Raw genomic sequence first — 17348 nt, 5'->3', positions numbered from 1 at the left:
CTGTCTGTAACGTCACAAATTAGAAAATCACAGGGTAAAATGTCTCATGGTTATATGGCATACCGTACCATATCTCACGAATGGGTCGAGAATTTTTTCTAAGTGTACCGGAGGGGGTTTTTATTTCAATAGAGTTTTTATTAATGTTGTGACTTTTATTCAGTATTTCTGAAGCTACTAAACAAAACTTTTTATTATTACTTTCGGTAAGCAGTAACATGTTACCTGAGTAAAAATTGCGTAAACCATAACTAACAAACTAATAAATACTCACAGTCAGTCACTATTACCGTCCATTGTTAGTTTTAATTTTACCTCTTTTTGTTAGCCCTACTGGGTAGGTCTGTATTTCAGGGCAATATAAATTGGTAGCGATACGGCCTGGACTATGGAGTATGTACAGTGTATTTCGGATGCGATTTTGTATACGTCGAACATTAAACTGTAATAATATTATGCAAACAATTAACGCGCTCCTTCTTAGGTTGTTATTTTAATTTATAAAATCGTAACCAGTTACTGAAATAATAATTGCACGTTCGTTCCCTTACGCAGCATGGTGAGACGTTGTACCAGTCTGCCACTAGAGCCAGATATATGGCAGGCAGATAGATAACTGGAGCGTATGATTTAAACGATCGTTCCAGCAAGCTGCCGTAGCATCCGGATCCCTGGGGATTGACAGATTTCCCGGTTCGTTGTATACATAATTTGGCTAATTTACTTAACCGATCATGCAGCCGCATGATGTGATTTTCCCCAATAATTGCATTACGTATTGTTTCACACTGGCGTTTGGTGTTGGTGGAAAAAGCTGGCATCCTGATCAGTTTAACCTCTCTCGCGTAGCGATCATCGGGAAAACAATCCACACCAACCGGAAGCAGTCCCTGGCCACTTGCACACTTGTTGACGGTTGCTGGGAATAATTCGATTTTAATTGTCCTTAACGCACTTACGCTGAACTGTTTAGAAAACAATTTCGACGCAATGCCTAACGTAAATACTAATAGTAAAAACAGAAAGGTCATCCAGCTGACGGTAATGTAATTGGAGTACACAATAGAATTGTTCAGCAACGACGTAGTAAAATGTTTAGTAAAAGCGAAGTCACTGGAATGAATGATGTCACTTTTATTTATATCGAAAATGATACTTGAAGAGAAAATTGTTAACACTGCTTGCAGATCACAAAATACAGTATACCGTGTACAGTATATATCGTGCTCTGAAACTGATAAATAATTCGTTTAAATCATTAACATCGTTCTTGCCTTTTTTATGAGCCTGATGTTACTTGTTGTGTTTTAGTAATTTGTTCTAATTCTGTATACGTACGGTATACGATTTTATTTTCAGCAAATTGTTTCAAAGAAAATTTAGATAAGGGGGCATATAATTTAGTATACGAATACATTGATATACAGCATTAAAAAAATTGCGTTACTTGTAGAACTATATTATTGTACCGATTCCGGTAGCGTTGTTTGCCATACAAAATCTTTTTCAAGCATTTTGAATTCTTTATCTTCCAGAGATGCGCCTCTAGGTTCACGACATATGAGTACACTGAGCAAGCTTTATGTACAACATAAAACTGGGTGTGTTGTTCCATTGTGGCGTCAGGTAATCTAATCAAAAGTTATTTGAGACATTACCAAAGAATATAAAGAAGATTACCAGCAGTTTATTTTTCAAGATTATCAATCCCCACGCACATGTACAGAGCTCTGGAGACATTTACGTAACACAATAATGTCTGTCGCGTGTTTTGATTACTGTACCGCTTAAACACAAAATATTTGCACAGCAAAATCATCTCTAAAATCGCATGTTATACTTTATGGTACACGCCATAACGTAAACGTTACAACTTACAACGGCCATTAGTCAGCAACAGCTAAAAGGTTGAAAAAGAAACTAGGGGAGCGACTACAAAAAAAGCACTGACGACCGACATTTTACAATCTGACTGCGATAATCCAATCGTGTCGTCAATGCGCCCAGGGATTTGCTGACCGCCTGTTCAGCGGAAAAATGGTACTTTTCGCTGAGTGCGGAAAGTGTTCACGCGGGATGCGATTTGGATGTGATTATGCTAAATGTGGCCGAAAGTTGGGTGGTTAATGGTTTAACGTGACTACTTTTTAATGGCTTAACTGGCCTACATGACGCAATTTGACCATGGTGCACCATATGTAGAACATAGAATTATGTACCTTTATATCATAGCTTATTGGACAGAATGCCGTGCTCTGGCACGATTTACGAGAACGCACAATATAACTAAAAAAGTATGCCATGCGAAGATATGTGCCACAAATTATATTAATTATTGTCATCAAAAGTAAAGCACGTATTGCAAATGGCGTTATCGGTCTTGCTTCTTGTTGTTAAAATTTTTCATATAAAATTAAAACGACAGTAACAATATTGATTCCAGTGAACTCGTGCCCAGCTCTTTTATTATTTACATATACATATATTAATTATTGTCATAATATAATAATTAATTATTGTAATAACCATTCAATAACACAGTATTAAGAATAGTCGATATGTAATACACAGCACAACGTTTTTCGGTTGCAGCCTTAAAGTGTTGCGATTCAAAGTAAAAGTCGGGCGGGTCGAGTCCATCGAGATTAATCTGTCAGTGAGTTGCGATTAATTCACCATTCGTCCTTCCAGTTAAAAATGCACAAACCAACAACGTTGCGATACAATATTTTTAAATAATACTACGATAAACCATACGGTAACCAATCTGTTTAAAAATTTCAAACTTGCCATTAGTTTGTGCGAATTCGTTACGTACATGCTTTAATTGTAAAGTTTTGCTTGTAATTCGTCTTTCGTTTTGTTGTGTCAGTAACGTATGCACTATGTCTGTTTAGATGTTTATGTTTATGTATTTATTTATGTATGTACATTACAACTGTCATGAAATATAATATCGCATAAGTTATGAAAGTCTTGACGTGCGGTCTTGGCCCCGTTCGTTATATTTTTCTAGGCGTGTTGTATTGTGCTGGTGTCAGGTGATAATTGCGTTTTTACCACAGCCGTACGTTTTCCGCCGTCTGCGGCTGCACACACACCCCAAAACCGGCCAATCGGATCAATACGATCAGCCGCGTAAGCGCAACCACCGTGCTGATGCAATGCCCGCAGACCACAGCAAGTTTACAATATAAACCGTGCGGCAACCTTCAAGCAGGCACTTCAGCCTTCATTGACCTTTTGCCAGCCATCAGTTTTTTGACAGCCGCTCCACGTCTCTCTCACACGTCGGAGCTACTATCCACCACTACGACTACTACTTTGTCACAACTGTCGGCGCACGTTGACCCTACCGGTTAATAATTTACCGTCCGTCCAAGGATTTTGTTCTACGTTGTAATTTCTTTATCCCATTACCAAGATAATGCAGTCGACCAGCGTGCTATGCTTTCTATCGTTTGGTATGCTCTGTGTTGCCCTGACCCACGTCGCCGGCGTTCCTTTCGGATATTACAGGTACAGTTTAGCCCTTTTGTGGCCTTTGCATTTCTCAAAATATTCCATGTGTGCACTTTTATTTATTCCTATTTAAAGTGTGAGGAAACTGGTGATTAAGTCGGCGCCAATTTTGCGAGAACGAAATTACATTGAGCGTCGGTAATTACATGCATTCAGTCATCGACCTTGAACCGTATAAAGCATTACACTCTGTACTTCCGATTGACACTGGGTGTTGATTTGTGGGAATCACCAACACGATTGCTTTATAGGCTATTTGACAAATCGCCAGCTCTTGCCGACGGAGATTTGGATCTAACCGGCGATTTGCGGAATCTGGGTTACGACAATGGTCCAGCTGATACACTGTAAGCATTAAAAGCCACCATAAATACGTTTCCAAATAACGCAATCGAAGAATCATTAATTAGTTAATCAGCACAATGTAACCGTTGGCTTACTGAATAAACCGTATTGTTATTGCCTTGCTTACGTAAATCAAACCAGTACTCAGTGAAATATTTTATTTAATGAATAATTATAATGTTAAAAAATAATATCTTAATTAATAACTGCCGTCTTTATCATTTCGTAATAGCCGTTATGCGAGTCTTTATCAAGTAATGCAAATATCGTTAATAATTTTGCAACATTCATGCATTCTACAATCACAAAAATACTGCTTATCTTTACCAAAGTAAACACTGTATTATACTAATTCCGGTTCTTCACGCAACCTTATTTCCGTTCAATGAAGTAGCCTGCCTGCCTGGGGAAAAATATCCGTAAAGAAATTTTGATAAAATTATTGGTGATGATTGCATCAGCCAGTCGATAATTTAGTTTATTATGCTCACCTCATCATAAACAACAAACCGCGCGTTTTCTACGCCGTAACGCTCAATTAGATTTGCGCAGTCATAACATAAACACACAACCGCAATGCGCACACATGCGTACGCTGGGCGGATGTTGCACGTGAGACGCCGGTATTCAGACTTCCGAAATAGTCTGAGTATGACACATTTTTACCGCGCAGCTACTAATAATATTTTTGCATCCGTACGGGATACTAGTGCGTGCACGAGCGAAGGTGTACATTGAATACGGCGTGCAAATATTATTACACTATTTTCTGCACTCTTTTGCGTCGGCGACGGAGCGGTAGCGGGAATTTACCGTAATTTATTGACAAAACAAATTGCATTTGTGAAATGGATCATATCTACCTATTACACCGGTAGTAGTGTAGTTGTGGCGGTTTATATGTTTTTAACAACACTATAATATCATCCTGTCTGTAATGAAAACCGGAGTTGCTATGTTAGTACTATAAAGCATCACAACGTGGCCACCGAACCCCAGACTTTGTTGTCTAACTTCGTTGTCAACAAAAGCACACAAACGTTGTTTTGAAAATAATATTAAAAAACTAAGCTGATGCTCGAGTATGAAAAACATTCTCAGAAGTACCGCTTCCGGTCAGACATTTTACGGTTTCTTGTCACGATTCCTACTGCCTTTCGTCCTAAAAGAAAAGCAAATATTGTGAGAAAGTAATGAGCAGGGAGTACTGGCGTCTGTTGATATAAGTGGGTTGAATATCCCATTAACAAAGGGAACGTGCGGAGACCCGGCACATCGACACTCCTAGCAGCTGCTAAGTACTTCATTAGACCGTCTTATGATCGGAGGAGGGGCCTTCATTGTTATTTTATTACTTTTTACTTTGCCAACGCCATCGTATACGTCGATTATTTTAGTGTTTAATGGGCACAAATTAAAAGAAAATGGGTTACATTACACTAGTACTACGTCAATCGTATGCCGAGAGAATATGTTTTCTTGTCAAAACTTATATTATGTACTTCATTACGCTGTTTCAATTGTGAAAAATGTCTGCTTAAATGCACGCAGTAAATTAACGTCATAATTAATTAATACGTTCTGTTGTTACATAATAATTACGTACTACATCCTAATACTTAACTGAACAATGAGTATATTTATTACGTATTAATATGTTGGTAAAATATAACAGAAGAATAAAAAAATTGTACAAATACAACTACTTTAGGGCGCAACCAGCTGAATAATTCAAAGTTGTAAAAGTGTACCAACATTACAGCTAATTTTGTATAGTTAAATATTTATTGAGATCCTAAACAACATTTGCACTAAGAAATTTATTTGCAGGTCTGCGGAGAAACGCTTTTCCCTTGAAGACTATCCATATGGTGTGAAGCGGAATGTTGCCCGCTTGCCCAAGGTGGATATGGGATTTGGGCGCGGACATTCCGGTGCACGATTGGCCAGTTACGGTGCCGCTCTCCTGGACACGGAAAGCCCATCAGGTAAAAGCAGATTATATTAGTCTATAATGCAATCCAGGCTTTGCTAGCTCAATAACATTTTTTAGTCAGTAAAGGACGACATAAAATGATTTGAAGCTAGCGATTTCGAGCGCCATTATTTTTTCTCTTCTTTTCCAACATTTTTTTAAAAAATATAGTGAGCAATATCCTACCATAATGAAAGGTAAAAATGCATAAAAAATATGGCTATAATGAGATAATGGAAAGCCAAATTACTGAGACACGGTTCACTCATCCGCAAAGGGTTCGGCAAATTTTTTACGGAGAAACATATGGGCTGCTGGCGATAAATATTTCTGTTTTCCATTTCCCGCGCGTCTGATTCCTAGTGGGGCTCACGTTACCACGCTCTGTACGTAGGCGCGTTCGGTAGCCCGCATATTACGCGTTATGGAAGTTAGTGATTAATTGATGAAGTCCTAACTGGGATAAACCTTTCCGAAAAGGCAGGTGTGTGCACATTCGCCTGATCCGGTCCGATTAAGTCATGAGATCAACTCGTGCCGGTCACAACGCCACCGGGAAGAGTGAGAGAGGAGCAATGAAGCGAAGCACGGTCGAGAAAGCACTTTTAATCAGCGATCTTCTAATTCTTTACGACTTCCACAAATTAACGTGACCTTTGGCTTCTGTTAGATAAGAAAAGACGTAATCCAAAGCCGCACACTCTTTGTCGTATATGCCGCAATTAATTATTTTTGAAGTATCTGTATTATCTTAATCTGTATTAACGTAGAAGAAGATTCTAATTTTTGCGAAATATCAGTTCAATATTTTGGTACTGATTCTCCAACGACCACGTTTTTAAATTTGCAAATGCAAAATTAAATAGAATGTCAGGTACAAAAATATTTATGAGAAAAATCCAATAAAATTAATGCAAAATTAAGGTCAAGTAGAAATGAATTTAACGAGCCATGTATTTACAGGTCCCGGACGGAGGCGCCGGTCAGCCGAATAATCGGCCTGCAAACCAAAGGAAGGAAATGAACTGAGTGTGTCATTCAAACCGTTTTTCCGACTGTTCCTACGCGCAGCTAAACTAAGACAAAGGAAATTGATCTGGACATAAACTGTGAAAACTCATTTCCCGTTGGCCTCAGTTGATTGAAAATACACCTGCACAGAATTATTTTTATTGCCTAATTTATTTTCTCGCTAAAACTCTGCACACAAATAACGTTTGCCAATTTCGTTTGTACAATTCTGCACAATATCTGTACTTTATGCACACCGTGCTTTTGATAGACATTATATGCAATGTTCCTATTTAAGTCCCGCTGTGAAGTGATAGGATTTTAATATGCGTGTCGGCTAAATAAATGCAACGAATTTTCTGGAACGGGGTTCTATTTGCGGAAACAGCACACTGGGATAATGCCGGCAAAAAGTCCTATGTGGTTTTAATTAGATAATCAGTGTATGGACAACGCGTTAACTCAACGTTGAAAATATTTAACGCAATAGCCATCATCCTAAATAAAAATCCAGCAAATGGCCGTCATGCATAATGAGATCGGGAGCTTTAATTTCCAAGTAAAACTTTGGATTTGTAAGCATACTTATCCAAAGTACACGTGTAACAGCAGGAAATTAGCAAACCGCAAACTTTAGGGTAACAAAAATAGAAAACTGTTTGGTTTTATTGGTAAAACCGAATCACAGCCACATGTCCACATCTACTTTAGCAAAACTGCAGAAACTATCAAATAATTTACCCATATTCTTACATATACGCGACAGTTCTAATACCACAAATTACTTCTGCTGTTACGAAAATTATAATCGCACGGATTTTACGCAGAATTAATTGCATCTACAGCAGCAGATAGGCTTTTAAGCCGTTTTATAACCAAGATTGTTACATTCTGAGGTGCGGCATAATTTGCATAACTGCATAGCGCGTACAGATACTGTAGGTCAGTACCATTTTTAACTATTAATAGGAAATTTACGACTAAATTATGAATCTGCAGAGGTTCGTCGTTGATGAAATTAGCCAGTGCTCACCGACACGTACACATCATCTAGTACACGCGCCGACGCGTATAGTATACGCGCTGACATCATCTAGTATACGCGCCGACAATGTTACTGCTGTTACCGCGAGTAAGTAAGCTTAATTAGGTTACATTTCCAAATTCAAAACGAATAAATAAAATTCGGCTGAAACTAGATACCGTAATCCCGCATTATAATTAGTTGCACCTTCTGTAAACTGAAGAATTATTTATTTTAGGATTTTTTTTGTGACTGCGTCATGGAATTCCAGTGAACAGTAGGCTTGAAGTCATATAAATAGATTTTACGATACAGTAAAGTGTAAAATGAGCGCATCTACGGTACATATCACGGATTCGAACGTGCTGACATATTTCGCTCCAATATCGGCCTGGAAGTGACGGCATCTAACAGCCTTTCGACAGTCATAACCTTTGAAAATTGATACATCCATTTTGTCCCGTATGAGACCGCTTTCAAGTCCCATCTCATCATAACGCTTTTTAATTGTATACAACACTTGAACATTCTTATCCATAATTGATATATGGACCCGCAGTAAAATAGCCAACTCGTTAGACCAACACGTAAAAATAGCGCGCGTCATCCGCACATACAAAGAGCGCAGACAGACAGATGCGTCTGACAGTCGTTAACAATCAAACGCCAAACCGGAAAGAAAAAGGGATCAACGTATATGTATAAAAAATGTGAACAATATCGCGTTGGCTCATTCATATCGGCTATCGTTCAATAAAAGGTCACGCAATTATAATTGTACGTGGGCCCTTATTCGGTCGTGTGTACAGTTAGACTGTGCAGTAATTGTACACATTCTTGTACCAGTAACCAATTTTAATTCGTTCGCCGAACACGGTACATTCTATTACACACGCTAATAATTAAACATGATTTTTATATTGATGCTTTTCCTTCTACTGGGAAAAGTTTCGGCACTGCCGTTTTCCGTGGAAATCGAAAAACACCGTTTAACATTATCCTGGAATTATAATGACGCTATAATCGCCTTTGAAGTACGGGCACGTGTCACACCGCGGTCATGGATGGCGGTAGGTGCATCGGACTATGGTGACTTTGCATCCGCTGATTTTTGTGTACTGTGGACGGATTTGTGGGGACGACAACATGTGACGGATACGTACACCGATAGTAAGGAAATTATGCGTGTTGACCAGCAACAAGACTGCCAACTGCAGTCGGTCAACCAAACCCAGTACGAGACAGTATGGAGGTTCGTTCGCCCAAGAACATCCTGCGATAAAAACGATTATCAATACGAGGTGAGCTGGTGTCTGATGACAACCGAAATTTTTGCGCGTTCCAGGGTTAGGAAAAATTAAATATTAGTAATGTTATTCGCTTTACGTTAGGACAGAGTTGTTCGATACCTATATCCACTGTACTACGCCGTGTTAACAAGTGAAACGTTTTCATGTGGCACTACAGCTTAAGCGATTATCCAACCGGGTTTGTTTATTGCTGTATTGATTTTATTGTGCAGTTATTTGTTTTGCGTGTCAGTTTTGGTGTATTGTTTACAAAAACATGGTTCGATGAATACAGGTACATAGATAGGTTTCGATTGCGCCTGTGCTCATCACTTAACCTAATTTTGGTGATATTTTCTCCATATGAATCATATATTTGTTTTTATGAACTTCATATGCGAATAGACCATTCAATCTGCGAAATGCTTTTTACGTAAGTTTCGCCGCATATTTCTGTTATTCGACTTGTGGAAATCAGCCAACGGACATGTAGCTGTATCTGGTTATGCAGGAAGGTACGACGCACTTACTCGCTCTAATTGGACCCGGGCACATCCGGTCGGTGGACGGACTGAACATTAAGGATAATAAAAAGAAGTTGTACAAAAGTATGCTGCGTATGAGCATGTTTCCGCCGTATCCTGCTCCGGCCGATGATGAAACGGATATTGCCGGCATGCGTGATGTACAAATCATGGAAGTATTGTCCGATCGCGTGAAGGTACCGGCACGGGAGACAACGTACTGGTGCGTCATTAAAAAGCTCCCACATCTCAACACCAAGCATCACATTATTCAGGTAGAGCTCAGACTAAACAATAGCACAATTTCATGTCAACTTGGATAGTGCTAGTAGTGGACCAGCGTTAAGTTTTCTAAAACAAAAATGGATATCGAAGTATAACAAATTCCGGTTTTAAACTGATAACGTATATATTTTAAGTCACCAAAAGCATAATCGTAAAGCGAATTTCAACCGCCCGGTGCATACCAGTTCTCCAAGATATTCGCTGTATTCTGTATCATTTTGCTTCTGTAGCGCGAATAGTGTCATCTCATGTGCAAGAAACTGCATTTGTTTGATAGTGTACGAGTACAGATACATCTGTTTTTACCTACGCACATTATATTTTTATGTATTAGTACTATTATAATTTTCTGTATAGTACTCGTATAAATTATAATTACCACTATTATTAATATTTTATTTCTAATATTCGTACATGTTATTCAAAATACTATTTACCAATTTTTAGCTCCATTTTGTAAGTAAGAGTAGCTGTCATACATTTCTATCAATTTCGGCAGTATGAATCGGCCATTCAAGAAGGTAACGAAGACTTGGTCCACCATATCGAAGTTTTCCACTGCGAAATCCCAACCGGCATCCACATCAGCGAATGGGAGGGTGACTGCGATGACGGTTCGGCGCCTAAAGACATGGATTACTGCAAGCGCGTCATCGGGGCGTGGGCCATGGGGGCGCCACCGTTGCGGTATCCACCGGAAGCCGGTTATCCGATCGGCGGCCGGGAATTCTCTCCCTACGTCCGTATCGAGATGCATTACAATAACCCCGAAGAGACAGCCGGGCGGATAGATTCCTCGGGGATACGCTTTTACTATACCACACAACTGCGACCTTTCGATGCCGGATGCATCGAACTGGGATTGGAGTACACCCCCAAAATGGCCATTCCTCCGAGGATGGATCACTTCCAGTTGAGCGGGAACTGCATTGCTGGATGCACAGAAAAGGTAAACGTGTTTACAGATCTGCGTATCTATATCGCTGAGTATATGCAAGAATTAAAATCAAACATTATGCTCTTTGCCGTAACGCTAGCTTTGAATAACGCAGGGGGTTCCGCCGGACGGTATAAACGTTTTCGCGTCACAGCTACATACGCATCTTACCGGCATGCGGGTGTGGACGCGACACTTTCGCGACGGTGTTGAACTGCCGGAATTGGATCGCGACAATCACTATAACACCATGTTTCAAGAAATTAGGAAGCTCAAAAAACCAGTGGTTATTTTGCCTGTAAGACTGTAACGTTTTGAGCATTAGTGAAAACTTGTCGCGAAATGTTTAGAAGTACTCCACGATTATGCTAGGCAATCAACGTACGTAGTCCTTTAATGCCGCTGAAAAAGGGACGGTTTGTGAACTTAAAACATTTACCAAATTATGTCACAACATTTTCGCAGTACTAATTACCCCAAAACGAAGAATCGGTTTTCATAAGCAGTGCCAATGAGCTACGATACTCGCAGTATTTATTTGTTAGGGAACTATGGAATGCAAACAGCAGGATCAAAACAAATTTATTTATGTTATCGTGTAGCGTATTTCTGTTTTTGAGAAGCACGAAAATTTGTTAAGTACTTCGAATTCAATGTGGCAAGTCTGATGACATATTACACGGTTTTTATGTTTAGGGAGATGAGCTGCTAACAACTTGCGAATTCCGGACACTCGACCGTAGTAACGCAACATTAGGCGGCTACGCCATCTCGGACGAGATGTGCGTCAACTACATCCACTACTATCCCCGTACCAACCTGGAAGTGTGCAAAAGCTCCATCGACACCGACGCGCTGATGACCTTCTTTGAACATATGCGCACGCTGGATGACGACGATACCGCGCCAGAGAAGTCGGTGAATGAAAACTACCATTCCATTCGCTGGACGCCATTGACAGCCTCCGTACTGCGTGACCTGTATGCTGAAACACCCCTGAGTATGCAGTGCAACATGTCGTCGGGTCATCGATTCCCGGGAAACTGGAACAATGCACCGCAGGTTCGGGTGGCGGTACCATTGCCACCGAAGACCGACGCTTGCGGGAGGATTTTAAACCAGTAGAGAAGAAAATATTATTGGTGAATTGGGAAACATGACAACATCTTGCCAGTTATCGAGAAAGTTTACGTAGCAGTTCTAGTACTGCTGGTGAAATTGGCAAATAATTTAAAACAATCTATGGCGCGACTTATTCTAAGCAATTTTTCATACAGGTTAGATTCTATTTTAATCCATTTATGCATTATGTATGTTGTTTTCAAAGATATTAGGTTTTATTGTCGTGCATAACAAAACATCAAAAATACTGTATGCCAAAAGTGCAGTACTGCTGCTACTCTAACGCTAATACTCCACCTAACGTATACTAGCACTAATAAAACAATCCTTTAGACCAAAATCAGAATAAAATGATGTTGTTGTAATGAGCTATAACAACGACTAACGAAGAAATAAAAACCAGTTTTTTTTGTGTGGAATAAATTTCCCGTTGTACATAAAGCGTTCTCTCGTTATATGAAGAAAGAAATTCTGTGCCCTTCTAGTGTGAACCTCCAGTCCTCAACTAGAGTAGAAAATCTTCATAAAATTTAATGCATTCAAACGTTTAGTTGTAGCCACCCGTGTCTATTAATAAGTATACTAGTAACAGCACAATAGATTTTTGGAATATCATGGTGGAATGAATGGCTTCATGTCAATGTTCCCTTTATACTAACGATACAGCACGTAGATCGCACTTTGTAAAGCAGTAGTTAAAGTTTAATCGCACAAATCATTTTTTCTTTGACTGCTCCAGTATCTGCACAAGAACGAACATAATTTCAGAAAACCAGTATTGGAAATGACCATAATACTGTAGTGTAACACTAATTTGTGTGCCAGTATGAGCCAGTAAATAGTGTGCCAATAATTTCATTCAACATAATTCATTGTTGCAGTTTGTTTTTGCTTGGAATGTTATATTATTATCGCGTGAAAAGTGGAATACATGCTGCGCAATCCAAATATGCTGCCGTGAAGCTACGTGCTCTCGAGTTAAATACATGCCAATCTTCGGGTCCCAAAAACAGTTAATATTGGCGCTTCTCAAAAATTATTTCAAAGTACTCCGGAGAATTGACCACATTTCCGTAGACCGATTTCTTACTGCTGAAAGAACGTCCCGATGCGCGTTCGAAGGTAAAATGGCTCAGCAGACTGGCAAAGAAAATAAACAATTCCATTTTGGCCAGCGACTCTCCCAGGCAAAAGCGTTTACCTAAACGAATAATGCTAGGTTACACGCTTTATCTTCTGACAAATGACAATTTTCTTACGGCGTGGTACCCAAGACATAATTAGGATGAACAAATTCTAGCGTGAATGGAAGGTCACCCTGAAGAACTCGTTTTTGCGCGGGCTATATTACAGTTGGCGTGTACAAAATACAATGAACTGGAAATACAGAAATAATATAAAAAGCAAATATTTAAAGTTATTAGCCAAGCAGTGTTACAGCTCTCGCAAATTCATATGCAGCAATTTAGTAACCTTCTGCGCTAAATTCGAGTTTGTCTGTTATACAATACCACTGCACTAAGTTCAGGTGCTTGAATGTTATTTTTGCTCGTGTTGGCCACGACGTATAAATGCGTGTATATCGTCGACAGGACGCCGACAGGTTCACGTTCATAAGATTCTCGTATCATGAAGTAAATTCAAAACTATCACAGGCGCCCTTACCAATAGAAAACGGCAGAAACCCTTCGACTTTCGGTTTTAAATTGCCTTCCTTATCCAGAAATCGCTCCGGATTGAATCGCTGGGGTTCCGGAAAATACTGAGGATCCATGTGTACCGCGTACAGATTAGGCGTGATGATGGTGCCGGCGGGAATTTCATAGCCGTGAATCTTGACATCTTCCGTCGGTGAACGGATGGCAAACGGGACTAAATTGGCCATTCTTTGTACTTCCTGGATCACGGCCTGCATATATGGTAGTCGATCTAAAATAGTGTGGCACACTTTTAAATTATATATATACATATATTTCTCTGCGTCAAGGTTTAGTTTTTAACTTAACGTAATGTTAAAAATTTGGGTCGAATATGTATAGCATCATACCGCGTAAATCCAAAGTGGGATACTGTCCAGCCGGCAAAACTTCGTCGACCTCAGCCTGAAGTTTTTTATAAATATCTGGATTTTCTAATAGGTAAATAATCGCCCATGTCATTGTTGTCGAGGTGGTTTCCGTACCGGCCCCAAATAAATTCAGCATTGCCATTTCTAGTTGGTCTTCTGCATGGAAGAAAATACGATACACTTGTTATATAAGGCATTCCCACAATGAAAAGCGAAAATCAAACCCGTGCGCCCAAAATCCCACAATATTTTACACAATAATAAATATCGGAATTTCATTGTATTCGCACTTATATTGACACCTGGCTGATTTGGAGCGAAGATTTCCTGAACAAATAAAATATTAAAAAGTAGAAGCGTACCGGTAAAGGTGCTCAGCGGATTCGTTTTCTGTTTGTCCATTTCAATCAGGTACGCATGAATATAATCCCGCAATTCTCCTTCCAAATGTGCTTTATGATCCTGAATCAGTTCACGGAAGAATGCCACTTCCTGACGCATATTGGTGGTCAAAGCCACGAAGGCTTCCTGCCAGCCGCTAAATGGAATATGGCGCAAAAATGGGAAAATCTGTACTAGCCGTAATCGAGCGGTCAGTTTAACATTCTCGCCGACCAGGTTGGCCAACTTCCGGAAGCGCTGGTCGGTGTGGCTGAAGCGCTGTCCGTAGGATATGGCGCAAATGACGTTGGACACACTGGGCGTCAAGTAATTGGTGGGATTGATGGGCTGCCCATCAACAGCTGCCAAATCGCCGATTAGTTCGCTTGCTTCATCGAGAATTAAATCCTGCAGCCAGGTTTTCCCAAGACCGAAATCGCGGAGCGTTGAGAGAGCGAAACGCCGTTGTTCTTTCCACAGCTCACCATCCGTAAACAGCAACCCTGGAAAATAATTGCAATGTAAAAACTATTATGATAACGTATTCGCATATTTTATGTACGGGATTATAGCTAAAATATTCAACCTAAAAAAGCTAAAAAAAATAAAACGAAAGTAAAACTCAGTTAAGCAAATACAAATAAAGGTGTTCTACGCAAATATCTTAAGAAACAATATAAATATCGTCAACCGAAACATAAAGTGTCAGAATCAATAGTAAATTTTTTTGTATGGCATCCGTAATTTCGCAAACTGCGCGAATGTAATGTCATAAATTACCGAACACTATTGACGAATAAACATTTATGTGGTGAAAGAAGAAAGAAGTTCGATACCGAAATTTTATTAATATGAAGGCATCCGAAGATGAGTCTGACCTTTACGCTTGAATATGATATCGAACATCCCTTCCGGTCGGCCAGCATACTTGTCGTCATTCAGCATTTGCTTGATGATCTCGTAATTATTGACAAACACATTCGCGCGGTGTCCAAAGTACAGCGTGCACAATCCGTTATCTCCATATTGCCCGGTTAGGTTGGTAAGATGCTCCAGCAAAGCGTTTCCTTCACCCTTAATGCGGTCTAAATTGCCGATAATTGGTTTACCTAGAAAACCATGCAGGCATTGATTAACCAACTTTAACGCAGGAATGACATGCAACTTAATTTGGACATATTTATTTTTCCCTATGCATATGGCAAACAAACATACGGCACTGGAAAAATTAAGAAAACACAAACAACGTTTAACCCCCTACGATGACCTTGGGATATGGTCGACTGGCCAAATGCGCAACCATGCATAACACAATGTCGCCATTACTACTTACATGGTGGTCCAGGCGGAAGTTTGGCTGGTTTCTTCGGCGTGAAGAACCATACTACGAAGACCAAGACTAAGCCAAGAATGGCTGTGGTGGGAGACAGAAATTGTAACATACCGAGCAGTTGAGAACAAATACAACTTTTGTTAAACCGTTAAAATATGTGACTATGTCGGATACAGTAAACCAATGTGCAATCGGATTCTACGAGTATATAAATAGTATGGAGCGTGATTAAGAGCAAATTTGTAAATAATTATGCGAACCTATGAATACATTAGGCTCGTTGTGTGTTCGGCACTTGGATGCGATGCGAAAAATGTTGATTACGATAGGGATTTTTAATTTTGTACTTTGACTCTGCAATATTTGCCAATAACTTATCAGTATTTGTTGGTAATTAGTGTCGCGTACAACCATTACTGGTAATTTGATATCGGACGCGATGCATTTACACTAGCATATAACTTGTTAATTTCTACCGCAGACGATCAGCTGTTAAGATGGTCATAAATCATGCTTTAAACCCACAAGACGTCGCCACACGTTTCTGCTACTGCATAGAAGTATAGAAAAAGTGTTCGTAGTAAGAAGATATGCCGCTAGTCTACCGTCAACTCGGTTTCGGTCCGGTTCGGCTCGGTTTCGGTCCGGTTTTCAGTCGAACCGGTTTGGAGCCGATTGAACCGGTTTGGAGCCGATTTGAACCGGTTTGGAGCCGAACTGAATTCCCCTTTCTTTTGTTTATTTTTCCCCACCCTCTTTTTTTTTTGTATGAACATGAATGAACATGATAGCAGATTTATTCATGATATTTACAAGTGAAAAAATAAATTATCAGGAACATTGGTAGCCGGACAGTTGCGCTTCTTACATAAGTGATCCCAACGCGGATCAGAGAGAGGCTCAAAATTTCTAAGTTCACATTCGCAGTAATAACATTGAACACAGTCTAGTGAACCAAAATGAAAAAATCCATTTCCAGCTAATTCCATGGGAGAGGGTTTGAGATGTGGCCAACCTTTGAACGACTCCAAACGCGATCCTAAAGTGCTGTAGTTGCCGAAATCATCAATTTCGCGATCGGTTAGGGTGTTGCTGGCGTGTTCGGCAAGTTTGTCGGCTAGCGTAATACTGTTCTTATACCCGTCACACAGTTCAAACCACGCCGATGGTATGCTTTTGAGACCGTGCCAAGCTCCGGCAATAGCGCCCGCCAGGGTTGCGATTCCGTCCGTACATCCACCAACACGTAGTGTAAGTGCCATGGTTGCTTCAAAAGCATTTTTAGGCGATAGATCGGCTCCTTTGATCACACAGTAAATAGCCATAGGCACAGCTTGCAGTCCCGAGGAATCATTGCCAAGGGCTTTCACCACAACACTTGTCTCTTGAGACAGTAGAGTTTTTATGTGCACTAATTTTGATTGATACAGCTGTAGGCTAACGCCTGAGTCACACAGAGTGATTAGCATGTCCAGAAACTGTGCGGGAGTAAAGTTGGGATATTGCAATGCTACGGCAATAGCGTAGGCTTG

General features: G+C 40.0%; 3 protein-coding genes across 3 annotated transcripts; 2 read left to right on the top strand and 1 right to left on the bottom strand.

Annotated features, from left to right (window-relative positions):
- Nucleotides 1–3211: 3211 nt before the first annotated feature.
- On the top strand, nucleotides 3212–7267 carry LOC129599646 (uncharacterized). Its single transcript, XM_055497940.1, has 4 exons — nucleotides 3212–3519; nucleotides 3774–3869; nucleotides 5698–5855; nucleotides 6806–7267. Exons 1-4 carry the CDS (start codon nucleotides 3428–3430, stop codon nucleotides 6835–6837), a joined length of 378 nt encoding a protein of 125 aa, XP_055353915.1. The 5' UTR covers nucleotides 3212–3427; the 3' UTR covers nucleotides 6838–7267.
- Nucleotides 7268–8636: 1369 nt separating this feature from the next.
- On the top strand, nucleotides 8637–12361 carry LOC129599633 (dopamine beta-hydroxylase-like). Its single transcript, XM_055497922.1, has 5 exons — nucleotides 8637–9178; nucleotides 9678–9965; nucleotides 10475–10924; nucleotides 11028–11210; nucleotides 11609–12361. Exons 1-5 carry the CDS (start codon nucleotides 8786–8788, stop codon nucleotides 12035–12037), a joined length of 1743 nt encoding a protein of 580 aa, XP_055353897.1. The 5' UTR covers nucleotides 8637–8785; the 3' UTR covers nucleotides 12038–12361.
- Nucleotides 12362–12714: 353 nt separating this feature from the next.
- On the bottom strand, nucleotides 12715–16108 carry LOC129599630 (cytochrome P450 2J2-like). Its single transcript, XM_055497915.1, has 6 exons — nucleotides 15817–16108; nucleotides 15362–15592; nucleotides 14465–14986; nucleotides 14082–14258; nucleotides 13700–13963; nucleotides 12715–13235 (listed from the first exon to the last, which is right to left on the bottom strand). Exons 1-6 carry the CDS (start codon nucleotides 15923–15925, stop codon nucleotides 13048–13050), a joined length of 1491 nt encoding a protein of 496 aa, XP_055353890.1. The 5' UTR covers nucleotides 15926–16108; the 3' UTR covers nucleotides 12715–13047.
- Between the last annotated feature and the right edge of the window lie 1240 nt (nucleotides 16109–17348).

Source organism: Paramacrobiotus metropolitanus, unplaced genomic scaffold, assembly GCF_019649055.1.
Source record: "Paramacrobiotus metropolitanus isolate TYO unplaced genomic scaffold, Prichtersi_v1.0 Parri_scaffold0000151, whole genome shotgun sequence".
Taxonomy (NCBI): domain Eukaryota; kingdom Metazoa; phylum Tardigrada; class Eutardigrada; order Parachela; family Macrobiotidae; genus Paramacrobiotus; species Paramacrobiotus metropolitanus.
The sequence above is the reverse complement of the archived record's forward strand: the minus strand, read 5'-3'. Positions and strand labels throughout refer to the sequence as shown.

Coding starts and splice junctions, on each gene's coding strand:
- LOC129599646 (XM_055497940.1), top strand. CDS start 3,428: ATGCAGTCGACCAGCGTGCTATGCTTTCTATCGTTTGGTATGCTCTGT. Junction 3,520..3,773: donor GTTCCTTTCGGATATTACAG/GTACAGTTTAGC, acceptor ATTGCTTTATAG/GCTATTTGACAAATCGCCAG. Junction 5,856..6,805: donor GGACACGGAAAGCCCATCAG/GTAAAAGCAGAT, acceptor ATGTATTTACAG/GTCCCGGACGGAGGCGCCGG.
- LOC129599633 (XM_055497922.1), top strand. CDS start 8,786: ATGATTTTTATATTGATGCTTTTCCTTCTACTGGGAAAAGTTTCGGCA. Junction 9,179..9,677: donor AAAACGATTATCAATACGAG/GTGAGCTGGTGT, acceptor CTGGTTATGCAG/GAAGGTACGACGCACTTACT. Junction 9,966..10,474: donor CCAAGCATCACATTATTCAG/GTAGAGCTCAGA, acceptor CAATTTCGGCAG/TATGAATCGGCCATTCAAGA.
- LOC129599630 (XM_055497915.1), bottom strand. CDS start 15,925: ATGTTACAATTTCTGTCTCCCACCACAGCCATTCTTGGCTTAGTCTTG. Junction 15,593..15,816: donor ACTTCCGCCTGGACCACCAT/GTAAGTAGTAAT, acceptor ATGGTTTTCTAG/GTAAACCAATTATCGGCAAT. Junction 14,987..15,361: donor TATCATATTCAAGCGTAAAG/GTCAGACTCATC, acceptor ATTATTTTCCAG/GGTTGCTGTTTACGGATGGT.